Below are 15,610 nucleotides of genomic sequence, written 5' to 3' on the forward strand. Positions count from 1 at the left end.
GTAATTTGTGTGCTAAGTCACTTAACTATGAGGGTACACTTTAATTCCTGCATAAACTTTAAAACAAACTAATGTCTCTTACAATTTTTTTTTTTTTTTTTTTTTTTGAGAATCAACTAATGTCTCTTACTTGATTTATTGTAAATTAGCAAACAATTCCCTATTTTTACCAATTTTCGTTAAATTAAAATTTTTTAATACAAAGTGTAATTTATTAGATTCTTCATTTTTGTCATATTATATCTTTAGAATGCCATTTGATAACACAGTTTAAAAAAAATTAAGGAAGTGAAATCTCTACTTACAAATAGCTTTATAAAACAATGAAAAGTAAAGTAAAAGTTCTTGCTGCCAAATTTATTTAGCAAAAAAAAAAATCTAAAAAACAACATATTACTCTTATTCCAAATCATATTAATCTTTCCAATTAAGTCTCAATAATTGATAATGATAATTACAAATCCTATTAGTCTTTCTATTAACGGTTAAGACCAAGCTCTACGTGTGGTGAGTTTCAGTTAGCTCAACTGGTAAAATCATTGATGGTTGAATAAGAGATCTATGATTCAATTCCCACCTACACCAAAAATCGATTGGTGTCTTGGTCTAATGATAAAGAGCGAGCTATTATCAAGAACGAATGCTATAGATTAAAACTCTCTCAAAAAAAAAAAAACATCTATGCGTGACATGGGCTTCCCCCAATTAAAAATACACTAGTCATGTTCTTTGTGCGACGCATGAATCTTGCCTTGCAAGGACATGTGTGTTTTTTAACCTTTGCTCATTGTTGCATTTTGAGTAGTTTTAAAACTACAACTTATTTCACAATTTTTTTGCTACAACTCTGACATGGCAAATTGTGAGTGGTTATTATCACTTACACATAGACCTACTATTATTTTTTTACTAATCATATTCTGGCACATCACAGTTGTGGAAAAAATTTATAAAAAATTATGTGGTCCTAAACTTTTGCTTCACTTCGCCCAATAATCCTCATGCTTCAAGTATTACTTTCCCATAGATTCCTTTCAAATATTTCTCCCAATCTTTAATTATTGTTAACAATGCTTTTTAAGCCTGATAAAAAAAAGTCAACTATAATCTACGAAAATATTGGTCAATTTTATAGTTTAATTCCTGCATAAACTTTAAAACAAACTAATGTCTCTTACAATTTTTTTTTTTTTTTTTTGAGAATCAACTAATGTCTCGTACTTGATTTATTGTAAATTAGCAAACAATTCCCTATTTTTACCAATTTTCGTTAAATTAAAATTTTTTAATACAAAGTGTAACTTATTAGATTCTTCATTTTTGTCATATTATATCTTTAGAATGCCATTTGATAACACAGTTTAAAAAAAAAATTAAGGAAGTGAAATCTCTACTTACAAATAGCTTTAAAAAACAATGAAAAGTAAAGTAAAAGTTCTTGCTGCCAAATTTATTTAGCAAAAAAAAAAATCTAAAAAACAACATATTACTCTTATTCCAAATCATATTAATCTTTCCAATTAAGTCTCAATAATTGATAATGATAATTACAAATCCTATTAGTCTTTCTATTAACGGTTAACACCAACCTCTACGTGTGGTGAGTTTCAGTTAGCTCAACTGGTAAAATCATTGATGGTTAAATAAGAGATCTATGATTCAATACCCACCTACACCAAAAATCGATTGGTGTCTTGGTCTGATGATAAAGAGCGAGCTATTATCAAGAACGAATGCTATAGATTAAAACTCTCTCAAAAAAAAAAAAAAAAACATCTATGCGTGACATGGGCTTCCCCCAATTAAATATACACTAGTCATGTTCTTTGTGCGACGCATGAATCTTGCCTTGCAGGGACATGTGTGCTTTTTAACCTTTGCTCATTGTTGCATTTTGAGCAGTTTTAAAACCACAAATTATTTCACAATTTTTTTGCTACAATTCTGACATGGCAAATTGTGAGTGGTTATTATCACTTACACATAGACCTACTATTATTTCTTTACTAATCATACTCTGGCACATCACAATTGTGAAAAAAATTTATAAAAAATTATGTGGTCCTAAACTTTTGCTTCACTTCGCCCAATAATCCTCATGCTTCAAGTATTACTTTCCCATAGATTCCTTTCAAATATTTCTCCCAATCTTTAATTATTGTTAACAATGCTCTTTAAGCCTGATAAAAAAAAGTCAACTATAATCTAAGAAAATATTGGTCAATTTTATAGTTTAATTAGTTAGTACCTCCTGTCTATGACAACAACAAAAATTATTTATTTAAATTTAATTGAAAAAACTAATGTACAACAGTTAAAAAATTTAACTAAATTCAGCAACTAATTAATATAAAAAACTCTTTGAAAAAAAGGTAAAGTTTAACTATAAAATTGGTTGTAACCTCATATTATAACCTTATTAAATAAAATAAATATTACTACATATTTTGAAAATCTAACCATTGAATTGCATGTTCTTTACATTCTTAATACACATGTCAAATTTTATGTAAATCATATAGTATTTACTATAGAACAATTTATTGATGACATAGCTATTAATCTTTAATTTTTTTAGAAATTTTGCAAGTATAGAGGATATAAGAAGAAAATATAATTCAATAGTGGATTTCTCTAAATTCACCTTCAATAAAAAAAAGATATTAAATAATGTTGTATTATTGGATTACAATCAATTTTGTAGCTAAACTTTGTCTAATTTTTAAAGAAAAGTGGAGTAAATAACTAGAAACAACTTGAACAGTCACTACTCAACAAAACTCATGATGTCGAGCTTAACTTGTTTATAAACTATACTTGGACTTGGACTTGTTTATGAACCAAGCCGTTCATACACTCATGTTTATTATGATGTCGAGCCGAACTTGAACATTCACTACTTAACAAAACTCAGCTCGTTTATAGTCTTACTTTTAGCTAGACATGGCAATACGGGTCAGAATTTTCTAACCCGACCCAGATAACCCGTGACCCGACCCATTAAAAAAATTCACTAAAAAAATATTTAAATTATGTACTGACTATGTGCATAAAGGAAAGCACCTAAATACTTCATATAAATATAATCATATAAAATTATAAACTAATAAAATATTGAATCAATTGTCATGTCATGACAATTGACAAGTCACAAGCACAGGCTGCACAACACCATTACCTTACACCAAGAGGTCCATCCGTCCAACACACCATATTACACAATGAGTCAATGACAAAATTGACAAGGCTTTGGCTGTATGAATCACAACCATTCAAAATATATATATATATATATATATATATATATATATATATATATATATATATATATATATATATCTATCTCAGTCAATGGTCAGGTCAATGCTTGCCGCCTAGCTGTAGTCCGGATTTTCCAAAGCCAAACAATTAAACAAATGACAAAATTCAAAAATCACAATACAATTATACAAGTTTACAAACCTAAAATTCCTCTTCCTCATTTCAGTACTTCTTCATCTTTACTCTCTGTCTATATGGATTTGAAGGTAATTTAATTTTTTTTTATAGTCATAATTATACAATTTTAATTCTTTATTGATTTGCTTTCATGGTACATTAAGTTATATTAAAATATTGTACTGTAGATGAAGATACTGACGAAATTGCCCAACTTGAGTTACAATTTGCAAGTATGAATATTTGCAGTGCTGAACCTGCTACCAACGTTGAGTAGATTGAGATTGAGGTGTAATCTTTATAAAATATTTACTTATTATTCTTTACTTAATATGTTATGTTTATTTTTAAATCTTTTTTTCTTTAGTTTATTTTTCTAAGTAATCTAACTTTACTATTATTTTAAATGCAACAAGAACATGTGCACTTAAGAAGACCGATAACTTGCTACTTTGTTGGCTTACTTGTTTTATTTGTTTTAAGATCTATTTATTTTTGAAGATGTAAACTTGTAATTATATGCATTTTAACAGTGAACTATTAACATTGAAGATTTTTTCCATCATGAATTTATGACTATAAATAATTTTTGTTATGCTCAAAACTGTCAAAATTGGAAGGATATTAACAAGTGGCATTAAATGCAATTCATTTACTTAATTGATTTTATTCATTCTCTCTAAACAGATTGTCATTGATTTGTTTTTGTAATTGAAAAAAAAAAAATAAAAAAAATAAAAACTTGTTTGAAAAAAATGGGTCAACCAGACCCAACCCAACCCGACCCGACCGGACCCGCAACCCGATTGACCCATTTAAAATTGACCCATTTTAACCCGTGACCCATTTGACCTGCAAACCCAATTGACCCAACCCGACCCGACCCGACCCGTCCGTTTTGCCATGTCTACTTTTAGCCATAAAAAGTGCACTTTTGTGCTATTTCTAGTTTTTTTTTTTTTTTTTTTTGGGATGAACTTGTGCTGTTTCTAGATATTTAAGGTCGTTTGGTAATGTTGTTCTAATAACGTTGTTTGTATTTTTTTAAAATACATGTGGATAAAAAAGTATATGAAAATGCGTGTAATATTGTTTAACAACTGAAAACATGTATTTAAATACATGTACCAAACGCCCCCTTAGCATGTGTTTAACACTATTATTTATAGGTCTTATTACACTTTTTGGTACTATTTATGAGTCATACTGTACTATTCGAGCTAATTTTTACCTTTATCAACAGTAAACAAATCTCAAATAAACCCTTACTTCAGTGACGGAACTATACTTGGACTTGGGGACAGTGGCCCCCCAAATTTTTTCAATTTTTTTTAGTGTATATATATGTGTGTGTGTGTATTAATTTTAGCAATTTGTTTCAATAAATTTGCACTTTGCCCCACTCAACAATATTATTGATCTTTTTAAAGGCTATAAAAAAAATTATTGATCTAAAATCTTAAATAAATTTAACAAGCTCAACAATAAAATTTACTTATAACAAACTTAAGCCCAAACAACACTCCTAAACAAACACACGCAAGACACAAACAAAAAATAAAATAAAATAATTCCTAAGCCAATTCTAACTAGTCTAACGTTTTGTTTGTTTCAGCATTAACGTTTTCTGAAAAATGATTCATTTTTCGAAGAGCATTTTCTAAAAAACTATATCATTTTCCAGTATTTGGTAATGACCTTGAAAATGAGCTTAAGAATGTTTTCTGGTGTTTGGTATGCAAATTTTTATTTTTATTTTTATTTTTTATATTTCTTGTATAATTTAAAACATGTGTATTATGTAAATCAACTAATATAATCAATATAAATAAATAAAAAACTAAGAATGAATTTGGTTTTCATACTAAAATTTTGACAATAAATACAATCAAAATTAGTTGTCAAATTTTCATGATCTCTACCACTCATCTTGTTTATATATATGGACAGAAACGTCCACACACACACATTCATACATACATACATACATACATATATCAACCATTTGTCTATATACATAAATTGACAGAGGAATACATCTTTAATAAGTACAAATAACAATAACTTTTAAATTGTCTACTCCTTTTGCTGGTACACTAATTGTCTACTCCTTTTGCTGGTACACTAATTGTCTACTATGGTCAACCACAAGTTTTTAATATTACTCAAAATTATGGATTCATATAATGTATCTACATAATATATCATCACTACATAGTATCTGCATAATGTATCTATCAATGAAAAAGATTATTCTATGTAACAGCAATTTAGAGCCATATAGACACTGTGTTTAAAATTTTCATCTTTTACTTCATTCATTCATTCTTTCTTCTTCTTCTTCTTCTTTTTTTTTTTTTTTTTTAGCACTTTTATGTGCAAAAAAAACTTTACCTGGAATCCATCAAACTAAAATTTTTTAGAGAAAAAATAAATTCAAGTTTGAAATTCAAAGTAAAGAATTGAAATTTTGGTAGAGATGAATGAAATAATTACCGCTGCAAATATGTTCTCTTTTGCAAGTTGGTAGAGAGGAATGAAATAATTATTGAGCAATGAGGAAAAAAAATCTACTCAGAGAACTGTGTTATAAAGGGGAAGAGAAATATGGAGAGACAGTGAAAGAGAGAGATCTATGGAAGAGGAGAGTCCAGAGTTAGTGACAGTGAGGGTGTGAGGAAAGAAAATGGAAAAGAGAAAGAGTGAGAGAGTGTACTGTGAGAGAGAGATTGTTTTCCAATTTTTTTTTTTGGAAAACAACCTATAAAAAACAAGCCTTATTTTTATTAGAATTTTCTATTGATTAAAGATAATTTTCCGTTGACCAGTTTTTTTTTGTGCTACCAAATACTGGAAAATATGAAAAACTATCTTTACAGAAAATTTTCCAGCAAAATAAATAAAGCGTAAGTAAATACCCACACACATCTAACAACACACAAGACACCAAAAAAAGAACTATTAAAAAAAAATTTCTTGGACTTGGACTCGGACTTGGTTCATAAGCTTGACTTGTTTATAAACAAACAAACATAAACAAGTTTTTTATAAAACTAAGCCTGAACTGTTTATGAACGGCTTGGTTCATTTACGGCTAAAAGATTAGGATCCGTTTGGATTTGCTATTTTCATAACTCATAACTCTGTTTCAATAACTCATAACTCAAAAAAAGGTAGAACTCATGACTCAAAGCTTGTTTGGATTTTGTTTTTAGTTGTTTTCAGTTTTTGTTTCCATCACTCAATTCTTTAATTTTTGAGTGATGGAAACAAAAATTGAAAACACATTTTAGCTATTTTTAGTTTTCATAACTCTGTTTTTAATGGCATTTTTGTAAATAAACTCACAAATCTCTCACTGTTCAGCCGCAATGTTTGACTTCTAGATTTTTTTTTTTTTTGTTGAAACAAATCACAGCCGCATATCTCTCACTGTTCAGCCTCATATCTAGACTTTATTTTTATTTTTTTCGAAACAAAAAGTAATGGCAGAACTGATTGGTGAGTGCCGTTTGGGTGGATTTTGAAAAATGAAGATATTTTAAGAGGTGGGTGATGAAAATTAAGCGAAGAGTGATTAAAAGAAAAAAAATCCAAACAGGGCATTAGGCACTGTGTCCCACCACGGATACTTACTTACGTTACGTGTGAGACGAAAAGTGTATACCATAATTCCGGGGACGAAAAGAGTACTTCCTACTTTCCCACCACCAGATAAGGAGAGACTCCAGGAAGACTTTGAATCTATCTCACAAAAAAATAAACTCAAACCCACCTTACTTTCTTTCTTTCTTATCTCCTTTTCAAACTCTCTTTTAGCTCTGTGACTCATTCTCACAACAAAATATACAGAGAGAGACACACACAAACAGTCAAGAACCGCTCTCTTTCTTGAATTGATTCAGAGCAGTTCACCTCTGATTAAATTTTGAGATCCCCACTTTCCATACATACAGGTATATAATTATAATCCACTTCTTTATATATGTACTTCTTTTTAAAGCTCTAATCTTTTTAAGTAGTTATGTCATGTTAAGAAGAGGCATCTCTTGATTCTCTTCAGACTTCAGGCGTAAATTTTTTTTTTTTTTTTTTTCTCGAGAAAAGAAATTTCCATGTAAAATTTTTTTTCCTAGAACCAAATAAATTAAAAGTAGGGGTCACTTGTTTTTTTAGTATGTACCCATCAACATATTAGATTCTATTTTCTGGATAAAACAGTGTACTACTACAGACTGCTACGTGAGATTTGTATATGGAGAGGATACACTGCAACTACCTTATTTTAATTAAATGTATAATTGGATACCATGTAACCAATTTCACAAATTATAGGTCAACGTTTTTTTTTTTTTTTTTGTGGATAAATTATATGTCAACTTTTAAGATTAGGTGCCTTTTGATATTTTTAAAGAATCCCATGTGTTACAATTATTTCATTTTAATTTTCTCCGGAAAAACACATAATATTTGAATTAATTTAACTCGTTTCATATTTTTCTTGTTTTGTTTTTCACAATCCCTCTTGGTGAGACTGAAAGGTTTAATCTTTGGTTTGCAGTGGCCTGGGAGTCAGTTAAATTTTCTGTTTGGGGCAATGGCTGTGACTGTGAGACTCATGGCTACGATGGTAGCATTACTTGGTATAATTTCCTTCATAATTGGTGTCATCGCTGAAAACAAGAAGGTAAAAAAATAAAAATAAAAATGAATGATGTGTAGTGTAGTAGGATCTATTCTTTCACCGCTCTCCCAAATTAGTTGGTTTTCTATAAAATGAAACTTGTTTGATTGCTTTGTCTATGTGTAAATATACTCAGACACTGACATATGGTATCAAAACCAATCATTCAATTAAGTTTTTAATTTTGGTGTGCTCATCAATGGATTTGATGGATAATTTGGTGTCCTCCTAAGGAAATTCATTAGTTTTATTCAACTGCTTGAGTGTTGCAGTAAAATTATCTTATTTGTTTGTAGTCTACCTTCGTAATTTTGAATTTCACAATCTACAAACATGTTACACATGCAGCAGAAATTTCCAAGATGAAAAACATTCTAGTACATGGAAGTCATCTACTTAGCCTTTTCACCCAAATACATTTATTAAGAGGTATACAGTTTTTTTCCCCTCCAGTAAAAATAACTTCACAGACGCACACAAATTCACAAAATTTTCACAACTTGGGTAGGTGTATTACTGCTAACACTGCTTTTACATGGGCCAACTAGGCTACCACCAACCTCACTTTCACATGAGCCTGACTATGACAGAAGAGAAGGTTGTACAAAGGTCTTTTCATCTTTACTAATGTGAATTTTCTTTTATGTTGTGAAGGAATAGGGCAATAGGTTTGCATTTATAAAAATCATTGATAAAAGAAGTAAGCTGTAAAACAATTATGGAGATAAATTACTTTGTATACATGTCTTGAAAAAACTGGTGAAAAATCATAATCAATTAATCATGAACGTAGCTTAGGTTTATAAAGGATCATTCTTTTTTAATGTCCAAATCTTACATGGTTTGGCAGAAGTTGTATTCCTTGAGTGTCCATGACATAGTCAGGAGCACAGTGAGAGACATCTGTATCACAGTAAAAGCGATAGTTTTCTATAACATTGATAAATGATCTTTCTATTGCTCATGGTTTACTGTCTGCATGTTTGTTCAAGCATATGGCTAGACAGCAAGACTTTTTATTGCTTTTTGCTTCCCTTATATTACGAATCCAATTTTGATAATTCCTACCTTGTAGATCCATATGCCCTCTTTATTTATTTATTTATTCACTATTTCTGTTAGAGGAACTCTGTAAAGTACATTTCAGAGGAGTGCAAGAAGTGGATCACAACTAGCTCTGACCTTAGTTACTTATTCTTTTGATTTGATTTTGTCCATTAAAGCTAAATAGTCTTCATTTTTTTAATGGCTATTTTCCCCTTTGTTTGTGGTCTAATTTTTTATCTTGTTCTCTCTGGTGTCTACAGCCAGCAGCTGGAACTCCAATCCAAGGGAAAGATGTTGTTATCTGCAAGTATCCATCTGATCCAACTGTGGTTTTGGGGTATTTGTCTGCAGCATTTCTCATTGCAACTACTGTGGTTGGGTATTTCTCCCTGTTCTACCCTTACAAGGGACAATCTGTTCCACAAGGTGCTTTGTTTAGAAGCACCAGTTTTGTGGTATTCTTCAACATTGCCATGTAAGCATACTTTTCTCGGTTCTCACTTTCCCACATTAGACAAAGCATTATCATGCTGATTTGTCATCCTTAACAGACATTCATGTGCTCACAAACACACCAAGATGTTTTTGTTGGTTAGTTACACACTCAATGGTTCTTGAACCCACAACCTCACCCTCCATCCCATTATTATGGGAGAAGGGAGTGACAATTGAGCTATAACTCATTGGTCAAACATAAACATACTTATTGGGTCAAATTGGATACTTTTTCAGCCAGTAGACTAAGTAATTGAATCAAAAGGTATTTTGTTTGGACCTTTTTTAAAAAGAAAAAGCTACACTTCAGCAGAACTATTAGTAAATTTGAACCTCAAAAGGAGGTACTGTAGAAGAAATTTATTGTAATTAAAGCTTACCAAGGAAACTGAGGTACATTATCCAATGTGTACATAGATGGTCATTTAATTTTGGGAGTCCATCACTGTCAGATTCAACAAGCAATAGTAGTAGGCTTTTGCTATTATATTGGTAAGGAAGGTTGTGAAAGTTAACAATACCTGGCTTCCATATGTTGTGGTCATTTTAATATGTCTTTGCAGGCTGTAACTATTAAGACTCTGTGGGGAAGGCATCCATTCCCCCTCACCAAATTGTATAAGAGAGGAGATCCAAAACATTCCCAATACTAGTTTGGATGAGAGAGCTGTCTCTGCCTCTTTCTTATTGTTTGCCATTTTAGTTTGGAGGCAAGCTTCTTGCGGTAAATCTGGTTTTATCTGATGTCTCAGAGACACTCTATCTTTCCATTTTCATAGATGACAGTTTCATTAGTATAAAAGAAATATATAACTTAAGAAAGTAAAAATTACTGCCATTCAATTCACTGTTGCAAAAACAGAACCAGACAAGGTGCTTTGACTGATGAACCAGTCACCCAGCTGCTCTGCTGATTGGATTAAACCATTGGAAAATCTAACCTTCAGTTGACTTGTATCAGCTGCCCTTTTCATATGAGTCAATAATTGTGTTTTTCAATCTTATCACTTTTATCTGGAAGCCAGTAAGCCTCTTTGCCAACATTTACCTCACTCACCATTTTACTATCAATAGTTATTGGTTACAAGTTACAACTACACGTTTATTATTGTAGTCTCATGTCCATTTTCATCAAATGTATATTAAATAATTGTCTAATATTAGATGGTCTGACTGGTAGCCTACCAGCAAAATTAATGTCAGTTGACTCACCTCTTGATCAATTCACTATCCTGGTAGTGACGATAGGAGTTTTGACTTGGAGCTTTTAGGCACGTGGTAGTATTTGTTAAGAGGTTTGTTTAGTGTGATCATAGGCTGGTAGGGATATTTTTAAAGATATTCTTGGGACTCCAGATTTAATACTTAATCCTATTTGAGATGCTATTTTTTATTTAAACAAAATACAGTATCCTTTTCTCCAGCACCCTATCTACATAGTCTACCTTTAAATATTGGATAAAGTAGTTTACATCAAATAGTACTGCTACTACATTATATGTTTGATGCATCTTCTCAAATTTTTTTGCAACCTAGGTAGTTTTATATGGAACTGATTTCTATCTCTCCCTATTTTGTTTAATGACGGTGGTAAAAATACACAGATTTACTGCTGGCTTAGCTGGAGCACTGCTCTTATGGCCAACAATCACAGAGCAGCTTCACCTGTCACGCAATGTTCATCGCAATCTCAACACAGATTGCCCAACTGCCAAGACTGGTCTCCTTGGCGGTGGTGCTTTTTTATCCCTTGATTCATCCCTGCTCTGGTTGGTTGCCCTTATGTTAGCTGACAATGCTCGAGAGGACTACCTTGAAGAAAATGAAAAGGACCGTGTGGGTCATGAAGCTGCAAAGGGCACAGTGTGAAGTATTGTGTAAGCCAGCCTGCTGTTTGGCTTTAGGCTTCTCCATTTGATGCATTTAATAATCAGATTGTCATTGAACAACTTTATGGGGTTGGAGCTTGATTGTAAATAACTAAATATTGTTCATAATAGTTCTGTTCTCCTTCATGTTTTCGATCTATAGCTGTGGATTGGCTTCTACTTTGTAGCACTAGAACGCATAATGGTTAATTAGGTGGAAACTATCATTTCTTCTTACTTCTCCCAAGTTTGAAATTTTCTGCTCTCCATATCAACTGAAAAGTGAAGCTGTTGGAAAAAAATGAAATATTATGATTATTGATTCCGACTTTGAGTGCTTTTAGTTTTTTGCCTTCATTTAGTAGCGTTGGAAATTGGCTGCTCAGGGAGGTTTCAAATTATGGCTTTATATGTTACTTCTACATTTATGGGTTTAATAATATTCGTACTAGCATGGTTGGTAAAATCCCGATCTGGATCTTACGATTTTATGATCTCACCTGCCCAAAACGATTTGAATCTTTCAAGAATCTTAGCGATCGTTCAAGATTGGTAGGATCGTACGATTTTGACAATTCCAAATGACCTTGGTTTCTTGTAATCTTTTTTAACTTGATAGAAGGCTCAGTTAGATTCAAATGAAAAATAAAATCGCAATAAACCAAGTTTTCGTGTGTCAATTGGACTCAAATAAAAAATATTCTAATAGTGTCATGTTTTGAGATTTTTGGCCACTTTAAATGAATGATGCTTACAAATGGATGTAGTAATGTATGGTAATTATATCAATGAATGAATAATTTATGTAATTATGTAACATATCAATGTGTATATTTTTGTTTTTTCTCAAATAATGTAAGATTTTACGATCCACGATTCTACCTACCTTCCACGGTCCTATGTAGGATCCCGATTTTGACAACCTTGCATATTAGTGACCCTCAACTAAAGTTTATTTTTATTGCTAAGACACCCATCTCAGTTTTGACCAACTTGTCTATTTTGCCGTTAGATTTAATCATGAAATGACAATCACTTAACAACAAAACGGAGTCTCAAAAACTCAGTAAAAGACCTTGTCTATTTTTTTTTTTCTTCCAATAAGTGAGGGATGAGATATTTGAACACATGTTTTCCTCCATAATGTCTAATTTTTGACCAATTCTACTCTATTTCCCCTTAATCCAAACAGGCCATAAAAGAACTGAGTAATCTAACCAAGTCATAAGGTTTTTATGACAATCACTTATTTACCTTATAAAGGAGACTAGACAATTTCTTTCAAGTTCTTCCCGAATTGAATGTCTTCATGTTATAGACAATCTAGGCTAACCGAGAGAAAACCATTTATCTCACTAGTACATCTTCTTTCCATTTTCTTAGTTTATACTGTCTTTATAGGGTTTCTCTCTTTTCTTTTCTTTTTTATCAAAATTTTTAGGAAGTCATTTGATGTATGCTCTTTCAAATAATGTACAAGTTATAACTAGAACATAGAAAAGGGAATGTTTTATAATTTCTAATACAAATGCAACTCTTTCCAACAAATCTATATCTATATAATATTTAAAAACTAAAATGTATCATTTATTATTGTTACACTCCTGTTGAGTCATATTAACGTAACATTTTGGTTCACTTTAGTCCATTCCAGTTAATTTAGTTCACTTTAATTCACTTTAGTCCAATTCGGTCTATTTTTGTCAATGTTAGCGTACTTACTTAAGAATAAGAAAATAAAGATTTGGGTTGAAAGTGTCTATTCTAATTGTGAATTTATTATAAAAAAAAAAAAAAAAAAACTTAAACTCATGCCAAATTCTAAATTTTAGCAATTTAATCTCAAATTTATTCCACATATATTTAATGAATTCAAAGTCGTTTCAAATGCATCTATTTATTTATTTTATTTTGCTTATTGGTTATTGTAAGGCCACAATTTGCACCCGAATTCAACAGTGTGAAGGGAGCAGGCCCAAAAAGTCTAATACAATGAAATTTGTAGAACGTGAGTTTGAAACTTGGGTTTTATGGATATTGGATAACAACAATGATGGGCTATCCCCACGATTCACATGCAACACCCTGTTTATGTTAAAGAAACTATCCTCGGATGTAAGCCGAGGACCAGTTGTATTGTCTTTCCTTGTTCTAAAGACCAAATACAATTGTAGATGATGGGTACAGTATATACTTTCTTGCTCTTTTTCTCTCTCCCTTCTTAGAATGCCTTTTTGTTCCTTTTATATCATTCTCCTCTTTTCCTTCATCTTCCACGTATGGATTAGATTAGTGACCCAGATACTTGTCCCATCCACCGTCCTCTGGAAATCTTCAAACAATAGCTGTAAGGCTAATCACCACTGTTCAGATGTCATTTTCCCATTAATGCGGCTAGAAAGGTAGGTGCAGAGTCTTTAATGCGATGATAACAGCTTTTTCTAAGATATTTCTCATTCGTTCTTCCTCTCTATGCCTTGATGGAACACATCTTCATCCCCCAGACCTTCCAGAATTTCCTTTCATACATCATGGCGTATCATATGACCTTCACTTGACTTAGCCAAGGATACGACCCTCCTCGGACCATTTCTCATCAACCTTATTAATAATAGTGGGCCTGTGGGCTTTTAAGTTCGACATAGTTATTCCCACTAAACCCTCATTGGACAGATTAATACCTTCGAATCGAACCCAAGACCCAAAAACATATTCTGACCATTCTGCCCCCACAGTTATAAATTTATTTCTTTTTCCTTTGCAAACTGAAAAGAGGCAAGACGAGGATTTGATTCATTTAAAAAACACTAAAAAGTACTAACCAGCCGAATTACAATATTCTAGGCCATTTTCTATAACTTACTCTTAGGCTGCGTTTGTTTCGAGTGTAAACAAAATTTGGAAAATATTTTCCACCACCAGGGATGTTTGGTTTGGCTGGAAAATTAAGTCAAACGGGAAATCATTTCCGTTTCTATTTTACCTTCAAATGGTTTCCAAGACTCGGAAAGAGAGAGAGGGAGAGACAGAGAGCAAGAAGAGAGAGCACAGGTGCCGCCCCCACCACCTAGATCACGCGCCTACCAAGCTTTTTTCTCTCTCTCTCTTCTTCCTCAACTCTTCTTCTGCCTCTTGCTCAACGTCGCTGATTTGGCCATCACCGACCACCAGCCCACTCCTCATAGACATCACACACTTGAAGATCTCAGCCCACCCCTCCCTCATCACCGATCCACAAACACCCAAGACCTTCATGCAGACTCACACACTAGAAGACAGAGAGAGAGCTAGAAGGGAAAGTGAAGAAGACAACCCAACCTTCACCGGTCTTATCGCACCACAGGTTCATGCCTCACCGTTTCCTCCTTCAGACCCACCCACCGATCTCGCTGCTATCAGACCCACCTGTCGATTTCGCCGCTGTTAGACCCACCCGCCCATCTCCCCTCCTTCAGACCCACCCACCGATCTGTGGTCCTTTACCTCTCTCTTTCTCTCAATCTATCTCTCTCTCTCCCTCCAGTCTGATCGGTGCTTATTTTTGAGAAAGAATGAATTTTGTTTTTTGTTATGTTGTATTGTTGATTTGGTTTATATATTCAGATTTCCTATTATAATATTTGTTTGGAAGCTGAGAAAATGTGAGAGAATGTGTTTTTTAGAGGATTTTCAAAAATACAACTAAACACCTTAAAATATTTTCTGAAACATTTTTTGTGATGTGACCAAACACTGGAAAATATTTTCTTTACCAGAAAATATTTTCAGTTGAAATTATTTTACACCCGAAAAATATTTTACACCTAAACAAATGCAGCCTTAGTATCCCTCGACAGACCAACTATGACCGGCAACGGCTAGAGGACAACAAATGTTTACTAAAATTAAGTAAATCAATTGTTTCTATAAAAAAAAAAAAGTAAATTAATTAATTAAAAAAAAAAAAAAAAACCACCACCACCAGAGATAGCAATCTATGCCATTATCCATTTGTAATTAATTGGGCCGAGCTTCAACCCGACCCGGAAAAGTGACCAAAATGAGTGAAACTGAAACCCGCCTATACAAAAAAAACCCT

General features: G+C 32.3%; 1 protein-coding gene across 1 annotated transcript; it reads left to right on the plus strand.

Annotated features, from left to right (window-relative positions):
* Positions 1 to 7,101: 7,101 nt before the first annotated feature.
* On the plus strand, positions 7,102 to 11,769 carry LOC142613148 (uncharacterized). The gene is made up of 4 exons (XM_075785363.1): positions 7,102 to 7,394; positions 8,000 to 8,125; positions 9,430 to 9,644; positions 11,269 to 11,769. The coding sequence occupies exons 2-4, from the start codon at positions 8,036 to 8,038 to the stop codon at positions 11,531 to 11,533; spliced, it is 570 nt and encodes a 189-aa protein (XP_075641478.1). The 5' UTR covers positions 7,102 to 7,394; positions 8,000 to 8,035; the 3' UTR covers positions 11,534 to 11,769.
* The last annotated feature ends 3,841 nt before the right edge of the window (positions 11,770 to 15,610 follow it).

This window comes from Castanea sativa, chromosome 10 (assembly GCF_040712315.1).
Source record: "Castanea sativa cultivar Marrone di Chiusa Pesio chromosome 10, ASM4071231v1".
Lineage (NCBI taxonomy): Eukaryota > Viridiplantae > Streptophyta > Magnoliopsida > Fagales > Fagaceae > Castanea > Castanea sativa.

Excerpts from the sequence above, each read along its gene's own strand:
- LOC142613148 (XM_075785363.1), top strand. The coding sequence starts at position 8,036 with ATGGCTGTGACTGTGAGACTCATGGCTACGATGGTAGCATTACTTGGT. Across the intron at positions 8,126-9,429 it reads TCATCGCTGAAAACAAGAAG|CCAGCAGCTGGAACTCCAAT; the intron begins GTAAAAAAATAA and ends TGGTGTCTACAG. Across the intron at positions 9,645-11,268 it reads GTATTCTTCAACATTGCCAT|ATTTACTGCTGGCTTAGCTG; the intron begins GTAAGCATACTT and ends AAAAATACACAG.